The sequence below is a fragment of the Amblyomma americanum genome, chromosome 10 (assembly GCF_052857255.1).
Source record: "Amblyomma americanum isolate KBUSLIRL-KWMA chromosome 10, ASM5285725v1, whole genome shotgun sequence".
Taxonomy (NCBI): domain Eukaryota; kingdom Metazoa; phylum Arthropoda; class Arachnida; order Ixodida; family Ixodidae; genus Amblyomma; species Amblyomma americanum.
In genome coordinates, this window is record NC_135506.1 from 4,174,375 (window position 1) to 4,194,826 (window position 20,452).

General features: G+C 48.6%; 2 protein-coding genes across 8 annotated transcripts in view; one reads left to right on the plus strand and one right to left on the minus strand.

Moving 5' to 3' along the window:
* Window positions 1-2,541: 2,541 nt before the first annotated feature.
* On the minus strand, window positions 2,542-5,222 carry ND-13B (NADH dehydrogenase (ubiquinone) subunit ND-13B). Its single transcript, XM_077639198.1, has 5 exons — window positions 5,183-5,222; window positions 5,032-5,076; window positions 4,850-4,966; window positions 4,695-4,760; window positions 2,542-2,813 (listed from the first exon to the last, which is right to left on the minus strand). Exons 1-5 carry the CDS (start codon window positions 5,201-5,203, stop codon window positions 2,709-2,711), a joined length of 354 nt encoding a protein of 117 aa, XP_077495324.1. The 5' UTR covers window positions 5,204-5,222; the 3' UTR covers window positions 2,542-2,708.
* Window positions 5,223-6,582: 1,360 nt separating this feature from the next.
* shot (dystonin-like protein short stop) overlaps window positions 6,583-20,452 on the plus strand; it is a 209,469-nt gene continuing 195,599 nt past the window's right edge. For all 7 annotated transcript variants that reach the window (XR_013308990.1, XR_013308991.1, XM_077639200.1 and 4 more), the window contains exon 1: window positions 6,583-7,101. Coding sequence is in view for 5 of the 7 variants with exons in the window: in XM_077639200.1 (XP_077495326.1) it covers window positions 7,005-7,101 (97 nt within the window). In the remaining 2 variants the exon portion in view is untranslated. The remainder of the gene's footprint in view (window positions 7,102-20,452) is intronic.

A 20,452-nucleotide genomic window follows, 5' to 3' on the forward strand; every position in this document is an offset into this window, starting at 1 on the left:
TGCGCTAAGCATGCATGCTGCAGATGCTGATTCGCCGCTGCCTGGTCATCCTGCATGCTGCGGCTACGGGGACGCCGGGGCTAGCGCGCGCAGCGAGGAAGCCCCCTGGTGCTGCCGAGGGACTGTTTTTTTTTTTTATCACATGCTTATAAAGAGCTAAATGAGCGAGGCGGGTTCTCGGAGGTAGAACTGCACAGTAGTCGAAGCCGAGGACGCGGCCGTAGCTCTAGCGGTAGCAGAAGGCAATAGACTAGGCAAATCACTAACAGCTAGTCCTAACAGACTCACAGGCAGCATGTCGGAATTATATGAAGGACAGAGTTGGGCAAAAGGCGTTGAGAATTCTCCGCTCGAAGGACCCAAACAAAAACAACCCAAACACACACGCAGCAGTTTGGATACCGGGACACACGAGTGTCAAGGGAAATCTGGAGGCAGACAGGATAGCTCGAGGATACGCAACATACCGAGCGTCCGGACATGATGCCGAAACAGAGGAACCAGAACCGGTAGGCCAAACTTTTGCGGACGTTTTAAACTACTTCAGGGGCACTAGGATGAGACACCCAGCGCCAGATAAACAACTCAGTAAAGAGGGAGCACTCACCTGGCGGCAACTGCAAACGGGGGCATACCCGAACTTACACATTCTAAGCAGATTCTACCCAACCAAATACAAGGACATATGCCCATGGTGCGGCGACAAGCCGACACTATACCATATAACATGGGAATGCCAAAAAGTAAAAGAAGTGGGCAAAATAAATAACCCGAGTGTGGAACAGTGGGAAAGGATGCTTTCCAGCGACATCCTGAACGTCCAAAGAGGACTAGCAGGTCGTGCACGCAGGACGGATACCCTCACTGGGGCCCTGGAATAGGGGCTCCAACCCTGGAAGAAGATACCATCTGAAGACCACTAATTCACATGCATTAGAGCAGATCAATAAATGTTTTTCATCATCATCTCGACGGCGATTTCCGGGCGCCCTCCCCTAGGCTTCGGAAAATATGCAGGGGCCTTGAAGCGCGCCGAGAGTTCTTCGAACGTCTCTCTGAGCGTCTGAAGAGCCTCCTGAATTCGTAATTGAAATGGCTTGCAACCACGCTTTGCACTTCGACTGCCGTCGGTCCAAGCAAGTGAGTTGCGGCAAAAGACAGCACGGAGTCGGTTTCCTCGTATTCCCATTGGGAAGGGTAGAACTACTCCATAACGAGGAACTATGCGATGTCGTCGTCTTCGACCATGGCCGACTCAAGTCCCGTTAGGCACGAAAGCGACTGCACACAAAAAATACACGTTTGAACTGAACACCTCCCCGGCGAGCAGACGACAAAACCTGCCTGCACGCGCTCGATTGAAAATTGTCGCACCTATGAGGTGTGGCGCTGCTGACGCGCTGCACCTGCACCGCGGAACTGGTTCTGCACCGCGCTGGCACCTTTTCAGGATCGGTGCCGTGAACCAGCACTGGATCGAATGCAGCTAGGATGGAGGCCGCTCTCCGCAGACGCGCGGTTTTCGAACGCCTGGAGAAAACGCCGAAATTTCATGAGCCACAGCGGCGAGGCGTAATCGAGATTTCATCTCTCTAAAAATTAATGTGACTATTACTAACGGCCGGCTACACATCCTACCGATGAGCTGTTAGAATTCAGTCAATCACTTTACTAATTAACATGATTCGCCTGTTTTCTGCCCCCCGCGAATAGCGGTGTATTACTATGCCGCAAAAAGCTTTTTACCTCTAAAATTTCATTTTAAAAATTGGCGGCGGGCTTTCCGGAAACACCTGGTATACTGTGAAAAAACGTTTACGTTGGCTCTCACCGAGTTTCGCTATTTACGCAGTATAGCGTAAGCGCAATCAATTTTTTTTTTGGAGGGGGGGGGGGGGGGGGGGTCATATTTCGACAATCCTATGCAAGATACCTCCATACTTCATCAGAGGAGCAAACACCTGCTGAATTTTTACCGGAAAAAACCGACCGTTTGCTTCTTTACAGCTATGTTAAAGTCCGTCCGCCAGAAAGAGACATATTTATTGATGACAAAATTACTTTAAAGAATGAAACATTTTTCTGTCACTCAATTCAAATTCACGACGTCAAGACCGAGAATGACTCTGTGATCACCGTAAAAGTAAACGGCAGTATAGCTTAGTCTCGGGGATCCGCGAGAAACTGTCTTGACGGCGCTTGTAAACAGCCGGTAACAATGAGACCTACACCTAAATTTTTTGGTCTTTTCTAGTTTATAAAAGTCAAGTTTTCCGTGAAAGTAAGTTCCTTAATTGTAATTAGAGTGTAGTATATTACATGAGTACATCATCATCATCAGCCTGACCATGCCCACTGTAGGGCAAAGGCCTTTTCCATGTCTCTCCAATTAACCCTGCCCTTTGCCAGCTGTGACCACCGTATGCCCGCAAACTTCTTGATCTCATCCACCCACTAACCAGGCACCATGTACTCTGTCCTCAGCCGCTGTTTTTTGCTGACCACGTGCATGCAAATGGGAAGTTGTAGTGAAAGTAATAGTAAGTCTGTAAAGGCTGTTGGTTTATTCAACTCAACAGTGAAGACTATAAAGTAACAAACCTAAATGAAAACTGCAAAGACAGCCACCAGTGTGGGACAGATGAGACTGTATGTGAGGCTGTCATGCAAAACAGAATTTGTAAATTCCCATGTCTAGCTTGCTTCAGCTACTGGGGCGGCCAGCTCCACTGGCCAGTGGGGGGCTTTGCAACCAGGGGCTCCCACGGCTTCCAGTTGAGCATGCGCCTTGCCAGGATCAACTCACTCTCCGCCTGCAAAGGATGCGCATGTATTCACAAGTCTAACACACGAGTGGTGGTGTAAATTACACAGGAGTAGCTCTTTTGGGGCATAAAAGCAGGACTACTGAGGAATTTCCAGACATTCATAGATATAGATGTAAACTTCTAGACACCCATACCATAATTCAATTAGCTAATCAGCAGCGTAGTGGTATCAGAAACCGCTCTGAAACCAGCATTCAAGGCTAGTCGTAAAGAACAAGCACAACCTCGTCGTACTGCCAACAACAATTGCGCTGCTCTTAGGCTAAGAAAAATGGGAGCTAATACCCCTGTCACACGGGCACTTGTAAGGCCTTAGAAAATAAGGTCCTTTGCCCCAAAGGCGCGTGACGCGCACCTACACGGCAAAGCGTCGAGACCTTTGCGATAAAGGTCTGTAGCAATAAAGGCGGCCGTCAGCGGCCTTAAAGTTGCTTAAAGGAGCAACCCAGACGGCAGCGCCAGCTAGTGAGCTCAAAGAATAAAAAATTGACGCAATTTTAGTTTTGAAACCGTAAAAAATATCTAATTTATCTTATTTAATGGTTAATTTTGTGTTACAGTGCACTCAACCGTAGAGGAGGCTATGACTAAAGACATCCACACTGCTAAAAAAGGACTTGAACGCTTTTCAGCAGCCGCATCGACACACACGTGCTTGCGCATCTCGCTTTGCTGTTTTTCTTCGTTTGCTCTTTGTTGTGTGCGTGTTTTGAGTTTGCTTGTGTGCACAAAGACACAAGCAACAAAGCACGCTTCTCGAACACGACGAGGAGCCGAACGGAAAAGTGCGCCTACAGTGGTCGGATCGAGAACGATAAAAAAAAAAGAAACTTTGTTTCAAAATATCCGTTTCTCACCGTCAGAACGTTCGTTTATTATCGTGATAGCTACTTTTTCCAACATAAACTAAAGCACTCTTAGCTGAAGTGCTACCGTCTGCATTAATTTCATACTGTTACTAGCGCCGCTTCACACACAGCGGTGACTTTTGGCATTCACGGAGGCCGCGTTCTAGCTCCTTTGGATTTTCCGTGTAGCAGCGTCGCTGCTCCTTTTCGGTTTTCCTCCTTTAGTGCAATAAGACAACTTTACGGCAAAGGCCGAGAAGAAGTCCCGTGTGACAGGGGTATAATGCTCTTACATGTATTTATGCTGTACCTTATGCTGTAATAAACTCTATAAACTAAACCACAGACGTCCTGTGCAGAGGTATAGGGCATCATGGTCAAACACGACGAACACGAAAGTAACATTACCTTCATGGTGCCGTCAGGACACCCTGTAAGTGTTTCCAACAACTTGCCCTATTCTTGTGTTTCCTAAATCAACCACGAAAGAATTTGCACTTTGAACGGCCTTGTTACATGTGCACAACATCCAAATTTTCACAATTGCGGGGGCCAATTAATCTAGCTGGATAAATAGCTATAATCAACTGGCTGAGGCGCGAGCCTACGCTGACGTCTCCTCCAAGCAAATGTGTTTACTTTGGTCATTATCGAGCAGTTTACCTCACTCCTGGATGCCCGAAAGCTAAGAGATGATAGTGGATCACCTTCACTCCTTTTCATCCAAATAATGTCATTCACAGAGCACTAACAATGTATCGTTAGTAACAAATCTATATTCGGACACAATCCCTTGAAAAGTATATATGCAGCTGTGGCAAGTTGGTCTTGGCACATGCCGCTAGTGTGAGCAGCTTGATAAGCTCAGTACTTTGTCCAGAGGTATAACTGGGCAGCAACCTCGGCTGGTGGTGGCCACAATCAAACCGACTGAACAATTTAGGTCAGCACTGCCGTTCTTTTTCCAGACGAAGGAAAATTCAGTACAAGGGACAAGCCCGAAATATGTAGTACCGACCTGCTTGATCACTTGCTCGATCTGTCCAGCACCGATGCGGTGCTCAAGTTGTGCAACATCTTTCTCCTGCGGGCAGACAAGAACGACGTTGGTTAGGAAGCCGCACCAAAAAACTCAGCACCCACAACGCACGAGCTAGTCACAGCCGCACTCACGCTTTCCACCAGAGCCAGGCGTTCATTCACGATCTGTTCCGTGTAGCGTCGGTAGGCCGCGCTCTCCGGCAGCTTCTGCAGCGCCCGCTGCAGCTTCTTGTACAGTACCGACAGTTCCTGAAAACGTAACAGAGACCGCTTTTGCCTGACCGCCTGGAGGTCGAAAGACCGCGGATACAAACATGGTGCGGGTTCTTGGACACTGCGAGCCCCGTCAATCCAGTGGTCTGGAAAAAAGATAGCGGCATTACGGTGCGGCTCGTGAACAGTCCGAGAGCCGATGTGACTCCAACGCTGACGTGCTATGAAGCAGAGTATAACAAAGATAGTTACCTTCTTCAACAAACCAGCCATTTCAACATAAAAGCTCGCACTACACACAAGGTAGAATCCGCCTTGCTACACACTGCAGTAGCAGAAGAACCAGAAGGTACAAGGTGAAGGACGATGATGATAGCTACTACTACGTTTATTTTTGCCTCGACTTCACAACGTTCTACTTAAAATAATATGTTACCAAAATAGTGCATCAATTCTTTTATGTCACATTGTTTTTAATAAAAACGTTCATTTACAACCAGAAAGTAATGATTTAATTAAATTTTTTGATGATGTTGATACATTGTTGGCAGCGCCTTCTTATAGCAGGATTCAAAACCTGCAAAGTAGATTGCTAAGCAAAATATTTAATAGATGGCAGCACAGATACAGCTTGCGCTTCGCTCTTGAGGGCGTGTGCAGCACCAACTCATACACGAACTCATCGTTACATACGCTTTTGGAATGGCGTTTGGGGGAATCAGACGGATTATCATAATACAGGGGTCCTAGTGTGATTGCTTGCCGACGGCTCTGAAGTGCAAATTCTTATATATATAAAAAAATGCACAGCTAGCTTTTCTTCTTCGGCGCTGCACCGTTCACAGAGTGGAAATATTCCCAGCAGATATAATGCCCCATCCGGTCCTCCTGCCGAATGTTTTTACTCAGAATTTTGACACACTGCAACGGCAGCGGGTAGAGCGACACCATGGTCAAAACTTTTTGACTACCATTCTTGCACAGCCCTGCGGTCAATGTTCTTATTCGTTTGTAAGTTATGCCGTGACTAATCAATAAGGTCCCAAGTTTTCTACGTTGAAAGACATAGTTTAGTTGCACTCATTTGCAGCGTTCCCTTCGTTATTCCGCGCACTGACATCGTTAAAGATCCCCTGGTGGTCGAAATTATTCCGGAGCCCTCCACTACGGCACCTCTTTCTTCCTTTCTTCTTTCACTCCCTCCTTTATACCTTCCATTACGGCGCAGTTCGGGTGTCCGCCGAGATGTGAGACAGATAATGCGCCATTTCCTTTCCCTAAAAACCAATTATTATTATTATTATTCATTCGACTACTCTTTTAGCTAGAGCCATTTAACTAGATATGTTGAAAACCACTCAGTTCTCAAAATTCTAACAGTAATTTTTTTCACAATTAAAAGCGTTATCTGTGAACGAAAACTTAACAAAAAGCGTTTGCATTGGTGAAATCGAACGAATTTTTGTTAAATAAGTCACCACAGGTGACGCTCGCATCTGTAAAACGTATAAAATGTCCTCAAGAAAGGACGGTTTTTTGGTGGGAGGTTTCGACGAAGTTCCGCACTAGCGCGCGCCGTAACTCGTGGCGCCCTCCGTGGCCTCAGAAGGAACTGCCAAGCGGCCAACGGAGCTCGTCGCCGCGAGACCGGCGAGAACAGCGAGCGACGCGGAGCCGGCGCGGACTCTCCCTCTTCCGGTTAGGCCTACGCCGCTTCCCCCCGTCGTATTGCGAAAGCGTCGTCCTCTCGCCGTGTATGGCCGTGGGATCAGCGGCCAGCAGCAGCCTGGAAAACCAGTGAAGCGTCGGATGCGGCGGCCCGTCCGGCCGGAGAGTGTAGCAGTGCGGCAGTGTGGGCAGTGCGCCATCGAGGCCCGTGCGTGCGCGATGTGAGCGCGCAAAGCTGGCCAAGCCCCGGTCGCGCAGCTGGACGGACTGCCTGGTGTCCGGCCCGTGGCCGGCGCCACCGCCGCCTCCGCAGCGCTCGGCGTCGTCGGTGTTCTCGGCGGGCGGAGGACGAGGCCTCGCCACCGCTGCCTGGTACGGCTCGTTCGGCTCGCACGCCGCTCCATCCATGGACCTAGGGCCCAGCCTGGCAGAGTGGACGCGCGAGCAGCCGCTCAGCATCCTGCAGCTGGACCCGGCCGATCGGGCCGTACTCCGCATCGCCGGTGAGCCCCACCATCGATCCGCTATTTTCGGGGGGCTGCCCCCCTCTTTCCCCCGCCGCCGCCGCCGTCGACGCCTAGGCGGCGATCGCTTTGTGCGTGCCGGCTGACGGACGCGTTTCTTCTTCCGTGCACGACTCGGCTGTCCTCCCGGGAAAGCGTCGCGTCAAGCCCACACCACGCGGCGGCGTTGGAAACTGAAAGTTTGAGCGCATCACGCCGCCGCACAAGTCGGGTTGCACGCACGAGGGCGGCCTGTTGAGGGGGCTTACTTTCTTTTTCTTTTTTTCTGGTTCTTGTTCCCTTACAACTCCGGCGCTCAGCAGCGACCTGACAGAGGCAGAGCTATTATTATTTGCCGGCTGCTCGAAAGAAGCACGTTCAGTTTAGAGGTTCCCTTCCGGGGGCAGGAGAGCGGCCGGGTCTGTCGCAGCTGTTGTGTCCGCAGTAGTGGATCTTCCAGCGGCGCGTGGTTTTGGGCGAAGAAGCGTGGGCGAGACGGGGCCCCCTCTTCCAGGCCGGGATGCTCGCCTGCCGGTCTCGCCCTTCCGTTTGTGGAGGGGGTGCTTCCGTATGCACTCCTCCGGAGATTCATCAGAACGTGTTGCGATGAGAGTGGCAAGCGCAGAAGAAGAGATTAGAAGGCGCAAAGGACACGGCACGTGCTGAGTGCGGCCGGAGGAAGCGGCCAGGCGTTTTATCTACTTTTGCGTGCACATTTAATATGAGCGTATTGATGCATGTGTATAAGGAATGCGCGGTCTTCCTTGAACCTGTTCTGCGATAGCGCCGACAAACGGAAGTAAGATAAAGAGAATGGGCGGGAGGCCGAGAAGTTTTTTGAGACGGTGTCGTCGGGGAGACCGAATTGGCTGTCGGCGCCGCGGAGATATGGGTGCCGCAGGTATATGGGGCGAGCTATATAAGCGACTCCTCCCGTACACGTTTTGAACGGCCGAAATTTGGCTCGCGGAAGAGCGCGGGGCTGGTCGGGCGCCAGAAGAAAAATCGGCGTTGTTCCTGTCTGCGGGGGGCCACGCTATAAATGAGTCAGTGTGTTTACAAACAATCGCGCGCACTCGCCCATTCCGGCGGGGCCATTGGGCGCGTGCGCGATTCAGTATTCAGTTTCGCGTTTCGTTCTCGACGCCACAGCGGCGGAGCTTCCGCATGACGTCATCGATGCCGGCGAGCGGTCGCGTTGTCCCCGGTATCGTACGTGTGCGGAAAGCTCCGCCGCAGTGATGTCTTTTTATTAATGCAAAAGCATTATAAGGCTCGTGAGGCGGAAAATCCGGCGTTGTCGTAATTGTTCGCGCCAGACGGTCCGAAAACTCACGTGACCTCAGGACGTCATTGGCAATGCCTGTATCATCAGGACAAAGAGAAAATAAAGTTTCTCCCGAAGTGGCTTTCGAGCCCAGGCCGACGCGAGCATGATAAGTTTCGCTGGCCACTTCATTAGAGTGCCATTTGTTTGACACTCGGGCGATACTGTTAAAGAATTGGGGAGGTGTACATGAACTTTGTGCAGACCACGAGGAAAACGTTGGCAAATCAGCACGATGCATATTACGAGACGCCTTTAGAAAAAGTCAATGGAGAGCACAGCAGTAACGGTGAGTTCCACTCCGGTTCGAGCTCGCAGTCAGGGCATACACTTCTTTAGATGAACAATCATTCTACTGAAGTGGTCCTTTGCAGCAACAGCAGATTCACGGTGTCGGTTCATCATGCGTGCTTTCCAGAGGCAATGTAGTACATTTAGAAAGAACGCGTCCAAGGGTTCCTCAACAGACAGCCGTGCAGTGAGAAATCGGTGTCAAATTAAGTCTTTTTTTTTTTCTCTCAATATCCGTTGCAAGATATCCCAGAAGAGCATTGCATCTTTGCAATTGATGAAACAGTTCTCATTCGTTTCTGGCGCATCATAAAGGCGGCAGTTTACCGTATAGGAACAAAAATTCCTTTATTCGCTAACCATGTTTTAGCGGACAATGTCTCGCACTGCGCCATAACCGCAGCACAGAACACCGAGCGCTAAACTGCCAGTATCTCGCGCTGGGTTTGGGAATCGTCGCCTTCATCCACTTCCATTGGGACGACGCCAACAGATTGGTTGAAAACTTTCTTTCCACCAATATAGGAGGCTCCCCTAATCAGGTACGCAGGCCCGAGCAGGGGGCCGGGACTCCGCAACTAAAAGCGCGCGAGAATACATTGATTCTTCGCGGCCTCAGCCGCCAGGCGGATGGCTTCTTTTTGGTCTGCAGGGTTTGCGCTTTGAAGGAGGGACTCCCAAGCTTCTACGCCTAGGATGTTGGCCATAGCCCGAGGTTAAAAGGGGCATTGCCGTATGATGTCTGGTACTGTGCCTCTCTGTCCACAATGTTTACATTTATCGTGGTCTCTGTCATCGATCTTGAGGTGGTGTAGCCATACCGGGTTGGGGTAGTTTCCAGCCTGCAGCCTTCGAAGGCTTTTGGCCTCTCCGTTGTTTGTGTGGTGTTGGGAATACCTTCCCCGCTGAGCTTGTAATGTTCGCAGATGTAGTTGTATGTGTTTAGCGTCTCCTCGTGTTCTCGGTTGTCGAGCCTTTCTGCGCTCGTCCGGTAGTAGATATCTCGGGCGAGCCCGTGAGCGGCTTCGTTTCCAGACACTGATTCGTGGCTAGCTGGGGTCCATTTGATTGTGATCTTACGTGTGATTTCTCTTTATTCGAGGATTTTCTTCGCCTCGACAGAGACTCTTCCTTTCGCTAGGTTCCATATAGCCGTTTTGCTGTCACTAATTATTATATTTGCCTTCGTGCCGACGCAGGCTAGTGCGATCGCCACTTCCTCAGCGACGCCAACAGATCAGCAACAGTACGCCATCGCCGCAGCCGAACACCCCGCGTGCATGCCTCCGTGTTATTTCTCTACTGGCCACGAAACAAAAACTTTGTGCGGCCACTCGAATGATGGACATAGCCTCCACTCTCACTCACTCACTCACTGAAATCAATCAATCTTTATTTTAGCTTGAAGAGCTTAGCGAGAAAGGGTGACATTGATAACCGGGACAAGTATAGCTATTATGGACTCCTCGTTCTCCTGTAGAAAAACACAAACCCTCAACGAGAGTGCGTAACTTAATTGTGTCTAAATTAACTGATTTTTTTTCTGACCCCAAATAAATTAATTGCGTTTTGCTACGCAGATGTGCTTTAAAATTTTTGCCATTCTATAAAAAGCCGTCTACATGCTACTCTGCGTAAGGGAGAGATTTTAGAGAGGCGGTAGCAGAAGACTAGGGAAAGTGGTTAAAAGAAAAAAAAAAGTGTGCTGAAAAGTGCGGACATAGAATTAGAGTGAAAAAAGGGGCCGTAGTGCCCCTAATTGTGCCGTAGTTAGTAGGGTGGTGCCTGTGCACATTGTTCTGTTTAACGTCTGCATACCGAGGTGATCGTTCCTCAGAATCCGCTGGTTGTCGAAATGTGCACGAATAAATTCCATTCCTGCCTGTCCAACCGTGGCCAGCTTACGTATTTTGCGACGCGCACACGGTGCTTTGCTCCGAAGTCTGCGGTTTCTTGTGCTCTGTAAAAGTAAAGAAGTTAAGGGAGAATCTGTGAGGCGGGTGTTTATACCGTTAGGCACCCGACGCCTGCTGCACTTTTCCTTCGTGCTGCCCCACACTTCTGCGTTCGCCTTTTCCTCGAGAGAAACGTCTGGCCGCTAGAAGCTGCTGCGCCGCGTCGCCCACGAAAATGAATGAAACAGACGCATGCACACGAGTGCAGAAATGGCATGCATGATATTAGTCTGCCCTGTTGTTAACGGCGGCGCTGGCCTCTTGTTTGGACAGCGGCTGTTGCCAGTGCACTTCGTGGCATGGGAAGAAATAAAAAAAAAGCAGTTGACCATCATGGGGAGAGCGACGTACTACATTGCAATGCCTTTTGTCCTTATCTGTCGTTATCGTTTCGCAAACGTTGCTCGTATTTTGTAATTACCGCTAGTGGCAATATCGAAGTGATATCGCTATCTTGTGAATGCAGATATCCTTGCGCGTGGGTGGCAAACTGAACTAAATGAAACTGGAGGACGAAAAAAAAAAGTTTCGGGTCTTGACCGAATTATTTTTTTAATCATGTACTCCGATATCTCGTAACCTCTTCAGATTTGTCGTTGCAATCCTAATGAAATGTATATGTATATATCGTATATGAGGCTCATATGTGTGTATGTAAGTAGGATATAACAATATATCGTCTGTACAGCTGCAGAGTTCAGAGGCCGGGATATGGTCGAACGCGAGATCGGTTCCTGATTGGTTGGCGCCCTGGATGTGTGGCTTCGTTCCTCTGTCATTGATTAGCAGCTCTGAGGGGAAAGGTAGGCGGCTTCTTTGTCCTACCACGGGCCTCACCTGTGCGAGTGGATACATATGCGGATGTAGTTTACATTTCACATTCCTTCGTGATTATTATTATTAATTATTAATTGGTTTTGGGGGAAAGGAAATGGCGCAGTATCTGTCTCATATATCGTTGGACACCTGAACCGCGCCGTAAGGGAAGGGTAAAGGAGGGAGTGAAAGAAGAAAGGAAGAGAGAGGTGCCGTAGTGGAGGGCTCCGGAATAATTTCGACCACCTGGGGATCTTTAACGTGCACTGACATCGCACAGCACACGGGCGCCTTAGCGTTTTTCCTCCATAAAAACGCAGCCGCCGCGGTCGGGTTCGAAACCGGGAACTCCGGATCAGTAGTCGAGCGCCCTAACCACTGAGCCACCGCGGCGGGTTCATCCCGTTCAATTTTTTCCCCTCTACCAGTGCAGACGCAGTTCGAGGTTTTGTTGGCAAGAAGGTTGAGAAGAAACTTTATACTGAGGCAAGCGCTGCTGACAACAGATTTATTCGAAGATCATAGGGCGATGAACGTGTACAGCGCGTGCGCAGACACGCCACTCTAGAGAGTGGGGCAAAATGAAAGAAACGAACGCGTAATACGGAGACGTCGAAGAGGCAGCGAAAGAACAGTTGAGTATTGTAACACAATCGCGTACTCCTCAAGGTAACGTCTCTCTGTCGAAATCATTGCTGTCAAGGCAGAAAGCTGGGCTACTGGTGGTTCATGATTGATTAAAAAGACTATAGCGCGTTAGACTGGTGCAAATGAAAAGAAACAGACAGGACGAATTTCTCGCGTTAGTTTTTTTTATCGGTCATCAGCTCCGTCGAAAATTAGGCAGCGGGGGATTTTTGATACAACACCAACGTCTGGATTTCTCGGATTGCTTGGCTGCGAACATGTATTACCTCCTTGGCCCATAAGAATACCTCCCTATATACGAAGGAAGCCAACAGTCGCAGAAATCAAGGAGCACAGGGGGATGTTTCTATCTTTTTTGTTGTATTAGTTATTTGTGGTGTCGATCAATGGGAAATTAATAGCGTAAATATTTTATCGCTGAAAGATATATAATTAGATAGCAGAATGAAAAAAAAAAGCACATGTCGCAGGCGGAATCGGAACCCAGTGCCTCCGAATTTCGCGCGGTGCTCTAGAAAACGGTGACGGCTGTCCAGTCTTGTGCTTTCGGGTGTATTTATGTTGCGTTTAAGCTAGCCTTGAGAGTGTTCACCAGCGCCACCTTCCTCCATAGCGGCGGACGTGGTGAGTCCAGCTCTATTACCGCGAGTGCCACGTGGAACGTCCCGCCGCGGTGGCTCAGTGGTTAGGGCGCTCGACTACTGATCCGGAGTTCCCGGGTTCGAACCCGACCGCGGCCCGTGTGCTGTGCGATGTCAGTGCACGTTAAAGATCCCCAGGTGGTCGAAATTATTCCGGAGCCCTCCACTACGGCACCTATTTCTCTCTTTCTTCTTTCACTCCCTCCTTTATCCCTTCCCTTACGGCACGGTTCAGGTGTCCAACGATATATGAGACAGATACTGCGCCATTTCCTTTCCCTCAAAAAAACAATTATTATTATTCACGTGGAACCTGATAAGACCTCCTGTGCCATTGGCATAGCTCTGCTGCCTGTGACGTCAGCCAGGGTGTTCGCAGTCTCCGGTGCCACATGAAAGGCGAAGCAGACTAATGGCAGAGGAGAGGTAATAGGATAAATCGTGGAAGGAATCGTTCCACTAAACGACTCCATGTTTCGTTGAACTCCAGGACTCTTAAAACACACACACACACCTCGCGATGAAGGTCGACTTCTGTGCACAGTGGTGTGCTGGGAAATGGAAAGGAGGCAACATTTCTGCAGTTCTGGTCGATTATCCTGGTCTCCATTCTACTAAACAAGGTGTTGATCCTCGTGAAACGTTCCATATGACGAGTCCCATAATTCCACTGTTTTCCACGCGGGGACGGAGTGAATATGGACTTATATGGACGACACGCATAGAATCATATATACTCGGCATGACGTCATGCAGAACGTACGGAATTGATATCGCAATTATACGGGAATAATATGGAACCCATATTGAGAAGAGATAGGGCACATATGCATGTTCATATATTTTTCCATATCATCCGCACTCCATATTCCCCCCATAACCCCTATAAGTGGCTGATGTGAAAATTCTCAGCAGGGATATGATTCATAATGGCGCGAGGATAGCTTGCTCATCGAGCGCCATGGGCAGTGTGTTTGGTCCGCATAGCGTGAGGTCTTTGACCCATGTTGCACATATTTGGCCCCTGTATCTTATAGCGTCTCATGGCGTGATGACGTCTTTCCTAACGCTAATGTTCGCCTTTCACGAGCCGCTGTAGCACACATCTGTACCCATCCTGGTGGCGGATGCTCTCAAGTTTCAACGTAGGTTTCATGCAGTACGGAAAATTAAAAGGCTCATCGACGGGCCACGTTCGCACTACTAAACCATTAAATGAACAAAAAAAAAGAGTCATCAGCGAGCCATATACTGTTTCGCACTACCTTTCGCTGCCTACCTTATCGCAAATTTCGTTTCAAATGCGTGTCTCGTAAGAATGCACATGTGTTGCGTACGTGTCACCTATTTGTCAGATATGTGTCTCGTATGAACTCATATGGGCGGCGTACAAGTTAAATAGTGAAAAAACGCGCCTCGTATGAACACATCTCTGTTTTATTCGAGTTCATATTTGTCACAAAACTGTCTCGTACGAACTCGTATGGGCTCCATACGAGTTCTTACTTGTCAGAACAGCCGCTAAATTCTCCGGTTTTTCATTAAATGGTTTCTCTCTCTTACTTCTCACCAATTTTTTTTTTCCGTATGGATTCTTATGTGCCGCATACGAGTACGCACGCGTCCCAAATGTGTATTTTATGGACTTACCTGTAGCGCACTTCAAGTGACACGAGACATTCAAGAGCTCAGATGTGTCTCGTATGAAACACACAGCAGCTGATGAGTGCCTCGTACGAAGTTATGCGTGTATCGTGAAACACTCGCAAAAAAAGCAACAAATAAGAGACGAACCAATGCGTAAGAAAACACGGGGCCTGTTTCGCAGTCTTAGTTTTTTTCTTCTTTTCTTCTTCTTGCCCTCATTCTCGCTCTAAATACCCCAGCTGTCTGTCGTTTCCAATGTGGTTTGACACACGTCCAGTTGGATGGAAAATAAGGCCTCCTCTGCTCTGTTGAGCTGTTGTAAAGCTGCGTAACGCTTAACGCCAGGCATTTTCGCCGATGAGCTCCGCTTGCAGCAAAAAAAAAAAAAAATGCGTGCGGAAATAGAGCACGACGAAGGAGCCAGGTTCCGTTGGAGTATTCGGGCAGTCGTACCCTAACTTCGATGTTTTCATGGATGGGTTTTGAACTCAGCCTTTAGCTCTTGTTGACCCTTTTTGCATCGGTTTTTTTCGTCCTGTTTTAACGGCCTTTTCGCCCCTTTTAATGGATTTCATTCTCATTCTGCTTTTAACGGCCTTTTTTTGGATCGTTTAATGCATTTTATCTTCACTCTGCTTTTCACGGCATTTTGACTTTTTACTCTTTTTTTTTCATGTTGTTATCGCACATTGTCATTTGTTACTCTGTTACTGGGCGCCATCCTTTACCAGCCCTTACCTTTTATTCACTCCAAGGTACATCATTGTTATCTCGTGTCTTTTCACCTGTTATCTTTCTGTCGCGTGCAAACTAAGCATCTTCTTCCCATGTATTCCCGCCCACTTTTCCTGTATACATATTGTGTCGCTATGCAATAAAGAATTACTAGTTGAAGTCAGCGCTGTGTCATTATATCTTCTTCTGTCCTTGTTTGAAGGTGCGCTGTTTTTTTTTTTTTTTTCAAATATGAACTACCAACTAGCCCGTTTGACCAACCTTGGATACGACGAAGGAAGTAGCCGGCGCTGTGAAAATTACAATTGTAAATTGTGGGGTTTAACGTCCCTAAGCGACACATGGACAACAAGGGACGCCGTTGTGAAAGGTTCGTGGTTAATTTATAGGCCACCTGGGATTCTTTAACGTGCGCTCACAACGCACAGAAAGTACACGGGTGTCTTTTCCGTTTCGCCTCCATCGAAACGCGGCCGTTGACATGCCATGGTGTTCCATGCTTGCTTACCGCAGTGGACACTAGGGAGTCACAATGTCAGTGGCGCGTCTCGAGAGTCTGAAAGATCCCCTACACCTCAGGTACAGTCGGCTCTACACTGGAAGCACCCAAACAGGCGGTGAAGTAGAATTACGCTCGTCATGCAAAAATAGCGCTAAGCTTCCCGTGGCAGCCATGGTGTAGTGAGTTCAGCTGAACATCTGCAGGATGGCGGTTCGAATCCATGGGGAGGCATGATTTTTCTTTTATTTTTTTATTTACTTAATTTTATGGCAGCTATTATAGTGTCCATTTTTTTCTTCCCGCCCAGCTTTTCTCTCTCTCTCTCTCTCTCTCTCTCTCTCTATATATATATATATATATATATATATATATATATATATATATATATATATATATATATATATATATATATATATATATATATATATATATATATATATATATATATATATATATATATATATATATATATATATATACTGCAGACTCACGCTTAAGAACATAACAAGGGTTTATTACTGACAGCGTCGTCCAGAATAACCATGTAGCATTCTGAAGAAGAAAGGTCCCCAGTCGAAACGTCAGTAAACCCCTATGTTTTTAAGCGTGTGTCATTCTATTTCATAAGTATATCACTTCTTGTTCATAGTGCATGCATGAAATATACATGCACTACGGGTATATGAGATTTTTCGATTTGATTCCAACAATCAAAACGTCCGGTCACGGCAGCCGAGGTTCCGCTCTCATCGCTGTCCAATTTGCGACGTACTGTTTACGCTCTGTCTATTCATTACTACATGGAGCTTGGTTACAAAATTGGATCTGAGCATGTTCTCCATATAGTCGGCGCTTTCGTCTGGAAGCATATTGCATCACTCTGAGTAAGCTGTGTGCTGAAAAAGGAGGCGCGACTGTCGCAAGGCGCACGAAATGTACCAAATTCCCATTGCTGTTGCGGCGTACTGATTTCTCAAATATTAGTTGCGGTAACGTAAAATTTTGATATTAGTTTTTAAATATGTGTAGATACATTATCTAGCATAATCTGGCGAAAATTATTTTTTCTTTGCTTCCTTCATAATTTGGGCGTTAAAGGGTCAACGCGAGAAAACCTCTTGGACCCCAATGGGTTCTGTGCTATTTCACCCACTCCCGGATAACGAATTTTCGTATTACCGAGGCGCAGATACCCTGAACAGAAGTGTTAGTCCCCACAAAAATTGCTAATGATTCGAGGGTTCCGTATTAACGGGGATCGCAGTAACCGGGCGTGACCGCATTGCAGCACGAGGTCCGCCCGAGACAGCCCCCCCCCCCCCCTCCCCGCTTTTCGGTGCTGTTGCTGGGCGTTCGTTGGCCCCCGAGGCTGCTGCGACGGCGTCGAGTTCCCGGAACGCGGCCTTGATGAAGAGGGCCCAAGCCGTGGCTTTCACAAGAACGGGGTTGGAGGAGGGGGAAAGGGAGTGGGTCGCGCGCCCGAACCCCGCCTTGCGCTGTGCCCGGAGGGGTGTCTGGCATAAACATTCGCTCTCGGCGCCGTCTTCATCACTTTGCAAGCACCAGACAGCGCCTCGCCTCTTCTAAAGAGGGGGAGGAGGAAGAACAAGCGGTGGCACGCGCCGCCCGCAAGACGTCGTCGCGATGCGCGCGCGAGCCGGCCTGCGTCCTCCCGTCTTTCTTCCTCGCATCGATACGCGCAGCGGGGTGCCGTTGAAATGCAAAGTGTTCGATCCCGATTCGTGACTGCGCGAGTTCCGGCATGCACGGCTGCCGAGGCGTACGCTTCGATCGAGAGCGAGCGCGAAGCTGTCCGCGGTGCGTGAAGGCCCGAAGAAGCGGTCGTAGCCGCAGCTGAGACTAGGAGAGAGGGCGCGGAAATGTCGTATTTTTTTGTCGAAACGATGCTTTAGTCTTTGGTGAATGACTGGCGGTCGAAATTCTTTGTTTTGCTCAACCGAGGACGCGGATATCTTTCTGAAAGCCTGCGGGCCTGCATGTAGTGCAAGTGTTCTCCGACCGACTCAAAGTCGGCGATTTTCTGCAGATCGTCTTTGAGCTGCGCCACAGCTGCTGTCTGCTGATCGACGATTGTTTGTCACCTCGCACTGGGTGCTGCAGCGGCGAGAGTTCTGTCTTTGTACTCTGTTAGGCCGCCCTCTGGCAGTAAACATTTTGACGACGGCGGCGAGACACGAGTGTTCACGACCCACATTTGCGCGGATGCAAGGTGAGCTTAATTCCTAGATCATTCATCGCGTCCGTTGATGAAAACAAACAAAAGTAAAACAATATTAGCAGGATTACGGTGCGGACATAGCTCTACGCCCGTTTTCGTCTATTATTACAGCGAAAGCTTTACTAGGCTGGCTATGTCGGCGGGGATCGTGTCCGCAAAATGTGCCGGCAGCAGTTGTGGGCAACTCAGACTATAGGTATACGTCAAACGAGTGGTTGTAATCGAGAGAAAATGATGTGAGAAAGCTGCCCGAAAAAAGAAATTTCGAAATCGGATGAATAGTTAATTAGAGCCAAAAATGTCCGAAAAGTGGCCGAGGCCAGAGCAAAAGTGCCGCGAAATTTGAAAACGCCGGAAGTAGGCGGAGCTACTGCATAGCGCCAAATTTAACGAACCGGAAGTGTGGACGGAGCCAATGCGTGGCGCCAAGTTCGAAAACTCGAAATGTGCAATCGCGTGACCAGTGATAAGTTATCGATACGTAACAAGGAGATAGAAAAAAAAGAATTATAAATTAGAAACAATCAGGTAATTAATGAGAAGCGAAAGGTAATGGATGGGAAAATAGGCTGGACGGTTTATAGTGAGTGGGCGGGAACGAAGCTTGGCGGAGAATTTGACAACTCGAAATGGTTGCCGGGGTGAAACGAGGGTATAATCAGAGTTAATCGATAACCAATCAATCGAGTGAACGGGAAAACAAACGTCACGCCAAATTTGAAAGGCGACCAGTGTCGAGGAGGCGCCAACGCTTTCGCATTCTTGCATTGCGGGGATCTCTAATTTTTTAACCTTTTCTGGATGCTTCCGAACCGGCATTTTTGCTTGGCTCGCAGTGGCGTGCAGATTATGTCCCAATTACTGAGCTTTCCACTTTCGCCATTGGTGGTCGGTTCAGGTCTGGTCTCCCGGAGCGCAAGCTGTCGTCACGCCATCGTCGGGTCCAAGGGGCGCGGCGCCCTCTTTGTCGTACATGGTCCCGCCAAGGGCGTAGTTGCGAGCTTGAAAAGAGTAGTGCAGCCACAGAGCTGCGCCCGTGTCCCACGAAAATGGCCGTTTTTCCTCCTACAATATCGACCGATGAAACCGAGCCGGCCGTTGTTACGCAACTTGCCGCATGCAGGAGTCCCACCTCGTGTACTGGTTGTGCGCCTGTCTAAAAATTTCGTGAAAGAAAGAAAAGATTGCGATCGTTAACTCGCATAGCTACGTTATTATACGAAAAAAAAAAAACGAGCTATCGCTCACGCGTATACATATATAGTTTGCCCTTGATGCGCAGGGGAGGTCGGTTATTGGTTGCGGAAGTGTAGCTGCACTTCGTGACAGAGATGGGCTCTGTCATGCGTTTAGGCGAGTTCTGTCAGCATATCGGATTACGCAAGCAGGGTTTTTAAATTAATTTGCCTTTATAAGGTGGAAAGCTGGGCGAGTTGACTGGGATTCATGGGGAAGGTGGCGCGAAAGACGGAAGCAAAAAGCAATGTGTTGTTACTCAGCTTTTCTCCTCAGTTAACTATCTTGACCAGCGATATTCATGTCATCTTTTTGATTGGTACGCTTTTTCTCTATTGCTTTCTTTTTAGAAAATTTGTTTGCAGGCGCACAGTCCCAGGCGCAACATGCTGTACTATCTTTGCTGAGGGCCACACGTCGGAAGTTGATCGCGATAGAATTGCTCACTTGACGTGACGAGCGCCAATGTCGTGTACACCTCGCAGCTTCAACGGTGCAGACCGGAGCAGGCGGCGATAAGCGCCGGTTAGACACTGCGCCCCGTATTTCGCCGCTCTACATGCACTACACCAACATGGCGGCCGCTGAGGTGTGGTAGCCTCCCCGAAATCAGCGAAGCTCCCATTGCAGGCCCTTCAGTGCCCAAATAACGAAAGAATCAAAGAAGAAAGTCACCTTACACATTATGCTACATAGCTAATGTGACCCACAAGCAAAAGCCAATATCGAAACTTTGTTAGCGCCGCTGACAAATTTGAGAAATCGGTATGTCGCCAGTTAGCAACAGTTGGCGTTTAGTCCATTTTGAACGGCTGTTCCGGGCTGTGTGAAAGACGGACCCGAGGGCCTCGAACCAGAGACAGTAGACATTTTTTTTGTTTTGTTCAGCAGACGTCTTCCTATTTTTCCCGCAGCACTTGTCAGAAATCGACAGGTGTGCAGTTGTAGGACGCTGTCATGTAATTCGCACATTCGCGCCACCCTTTCCTTCACTGAGCTTTCCCACAGTGACCCCAAGCATTTTGATTGGAAAGCGCTGGCTATAAATAGAGCATGTTGACATCAGACGTTGTATGCGAGTGGTGTCATGTATACAAGTAATGAGTAACGACGTGGGATGGTGCGTCTCGAATTCGCGGTTTAATACGGCGTTTCAAGTATAAAACCGGTGGTGAAAATGTTCGGCGGAATCGCCGCCCATGTGCTCGCCTTTGTACGGCCTCGGTCAGACGTCGATACCCTCCTCCGCCCTCAACTCTTCTTCTACCAACATCAGTCCTTCACACGTCGAAAATAATGTTTGCCAGGTAGTTA

Bases quoted from the DNA above. Each gene is read 5' to 3' on its own strand.
- ND-13B (XM_077639198.1), bottom strand. From the start codon at position 5,203: ATGGCTGGTTTGTTGAAGAAG. The intron at 4,761-4,849 runs GTGAGTGCGGCT...GTCTGCCCGCAG, and splicing joins GCCTGGCTCTGGTGGAAAGC to GAGAAAGATGTTGCACAACT. The intron at 2,814-4,694 runs GTCGGTACTACA...CATCCTTTGCAG, and splicing joins TCGAGCAAGTGATCAAGCAG to GCGGAGAGTGAGTTGATCCT.